The sequence below is a fragment of the Sinocyclocheilus grahami genome, unplaced genomic scaffold (assembly GCF_001515645.1).
Source record: "Sinocyclocheilus grahami isolate Dianchi unplaced genomic scaffold, SAMN03320097.WGS_v1.1 scaffold43.1, whole genome shotgun sequence".
NCBI classification, from domain to species: domain Eukaryota; kingdom Metazoa; phylum Chordata; class Actinopteri; order Cypriniformes; family Cyprinidae; genus Sinocyclocheilus; species Sinocyclocheilus grahami.
The window spans coordinates 64,126-66,029 of record NW_015505222.1 but is presented as its reverse complement, the minus strand read 5'-3'; the positions used below and the strand labels follow the sequence as shown (position 1 = coordinate 66,029).

Sequence of the window (1,904 nt, the reverse complement as noted above, 5' to 3'; positions counted from 1 at the left end):
CTAAATACCAAAACTATTCACACATTTATGAACGTGTCACTGTTTACAGCAAGCTCGGTGACAGCAGATGAAATTGCATTTAGCGGAGCGCCGTCTGTCGGTCTATATGTGTATCGCACGTAATGAAACTGCATCGGTCCTTCCTCTCGATTTCTTTCTAATGCTTAACTGACTTCCGGTTAATGTCCTTTCTAGCGAATCATTTCTACAGTTCAGAGTCACGTGAGCTGTGACGTGCGCGCAAGGCGGAAGTGAACGCGGCGGTGTGATGAGGGAGAAACACACATGTCCGAGTTATTAATAATTATCAGAGTTTAATGAAATGATCATATGATCGGGTTTAATCTCCGTCAGGATGCCGCTGTTGACTCAGAATAAGCGAATAGAGCGCGTCACCTCAACCGCGGAGCTCTTCAGCAAACACCCGCATCTGAAGGTGACGTTAACTTACAAAATAACACAAAAATAATAATATCAGAGCCACTTTAATATTATGCTGCAGCATGCATGAGTATAATAGACCCTGCTTTTCTTTACAGTTCAAACACTTGCGATGTATAAGATAAACAACACCTTAGAAATGCATTTATTTGATTAGTATTGTAATAATAGTATTATAGGCAGTATGCATGCACAGACTGTACTATATCTCGATCTTTGTCTTTATATTTAAATACTATTTAAATACAAGATAAACGTTATATAATCAGTTTTTATTTATTTACACGGTGTGGCATGCTGTACAGTTCTCATATCTATGCATGCATTTTTACAAGCTCATATTAATTAGATCTTAAGAAGTACTAATTATAATAAATGTAATTGTATAATTTGCACTGCAGGATTATTGAAGTAAACCGCAAAATTTAAAGTTATATACAATTTTGTTTAATATAAAAATATATTTAAAAGAATATAAAAAAAGCACTTTAATTCCTATGTTGTAAAATAGAGTTAAAACCCCATCAGTTTCCGTGTTATTTGCCAGTTATGCACACATAGTGTGCAGTGCATATAGTAATCAGAGGTGTGTCTCTTAGGAACGTGCGCAGCAGTTTGTGTCCAGAAGTCCAGAAGCTGTGGACACTAAACAGCTGCTGTACGTCCAGCAGCGGGAGTGTGCGGCGACCACACCAGCGGACAGTGAGTGTTAGCTCTCCATCTGATGAACGATCATGTGTTAAACACACGCTAATGTTTCTCTCTCCTCAGATTCGGTCTCTATCCTGGGATCCGATGACGCCACGACATGCCACATAGTCGTGCTTCGACACACAGGTAACAGGATCCTTCATAGAGTCGGTGTCTGTGTCGGTTTACTGTGTTTGTGTCTGATCCTCTTCTGCAGGCAGCGGAGCGACGTGTCTGGCTCACTGTGATGGCTCCAGCACATGGACTGAAGTTCCTCTGATAGTCAGTGCTGTCACTTCTAGAAGCAATCCAGCAAAAGAGGGCAGGTGCTGTAGATCCGTCCCACATCGCTGAACAGGAATGTCGGACTGAAAGGACTTTATGTGTGATTTATGGCTGTGTTTGTGTCTTCAGACTGGAGCTGCATCTGGTCGGAGGTTTTGATGACGACAGGAGCACCTCGCACTCACTCAGCCTTAGTATTCTGGGTAGGTTGAGTACAAATGCACAAAAAAGATGAAACCGTGTGATCGGAAACCAGAAGTGTTTCTAAATCTTTTGCATTGCAGCTGCCTTTCAAAAGCAGAAGGAAGAGATTCAGCTGGAGACGTGCTGCATCACAGGTGAGTCGTGCTCTTCGCCGTCATGGGACATTCTTTTGCTTCTATTCGTTTATTTACCTTAAAAATATATGTGACCCTGGAGCACAAAACCAGTCATAAGGGTCGGTTTTTCGAAATTGAGATTTATGCATCATCTGAAAGCTGAATAAA

The 1,904-nt window shown here is 41.3% G+C and overlaps 1 protein-coding gene across 2 annotated transcripts in view; it reads left to right on the top strand.

Moving 5' to 3' along the window:
* Positions 1 to 217: 217 nt before the first annotated feature.
* ntan1 (N-terminal asparagine amidase) overlaps positions 218 to 1,904 on the top strand; it is a 5,907-nt gene continuing 4,220 nt past the window's right edge. For both annotated transcript variants that reach the window (XM_016268071.1, XM_016268070.1), the window contains exons 1-6: positions 218 to 436; positions 1,041 to 1,143; positions 1,213 to 1,278; positions 1,349 to 1,457; positions 1,546 to 1,619; positions 1,701 to 1,754. In XM_016268071.1, coding sequence (XP_016123557.1) covers positions 356 to 436; positions 1,041 to 1,143; positions 1,213 to 1,278; positions 1,349 to 1,457; positions 1,546 to 1,619; positions 1,701 to 1,754 — 487 coding nt within the window. In that variant the 5' untranslated portion in view covers positions 218 to 355. The remainder of the gene's footprint in view (positions 437 to 1,040; positions 1,144 to 1,212; positions 1,279 to 1,348; positions 1,458 to 1,545; positions 1,620 to 1,700; positions 1,755 to 1,904) is intronic.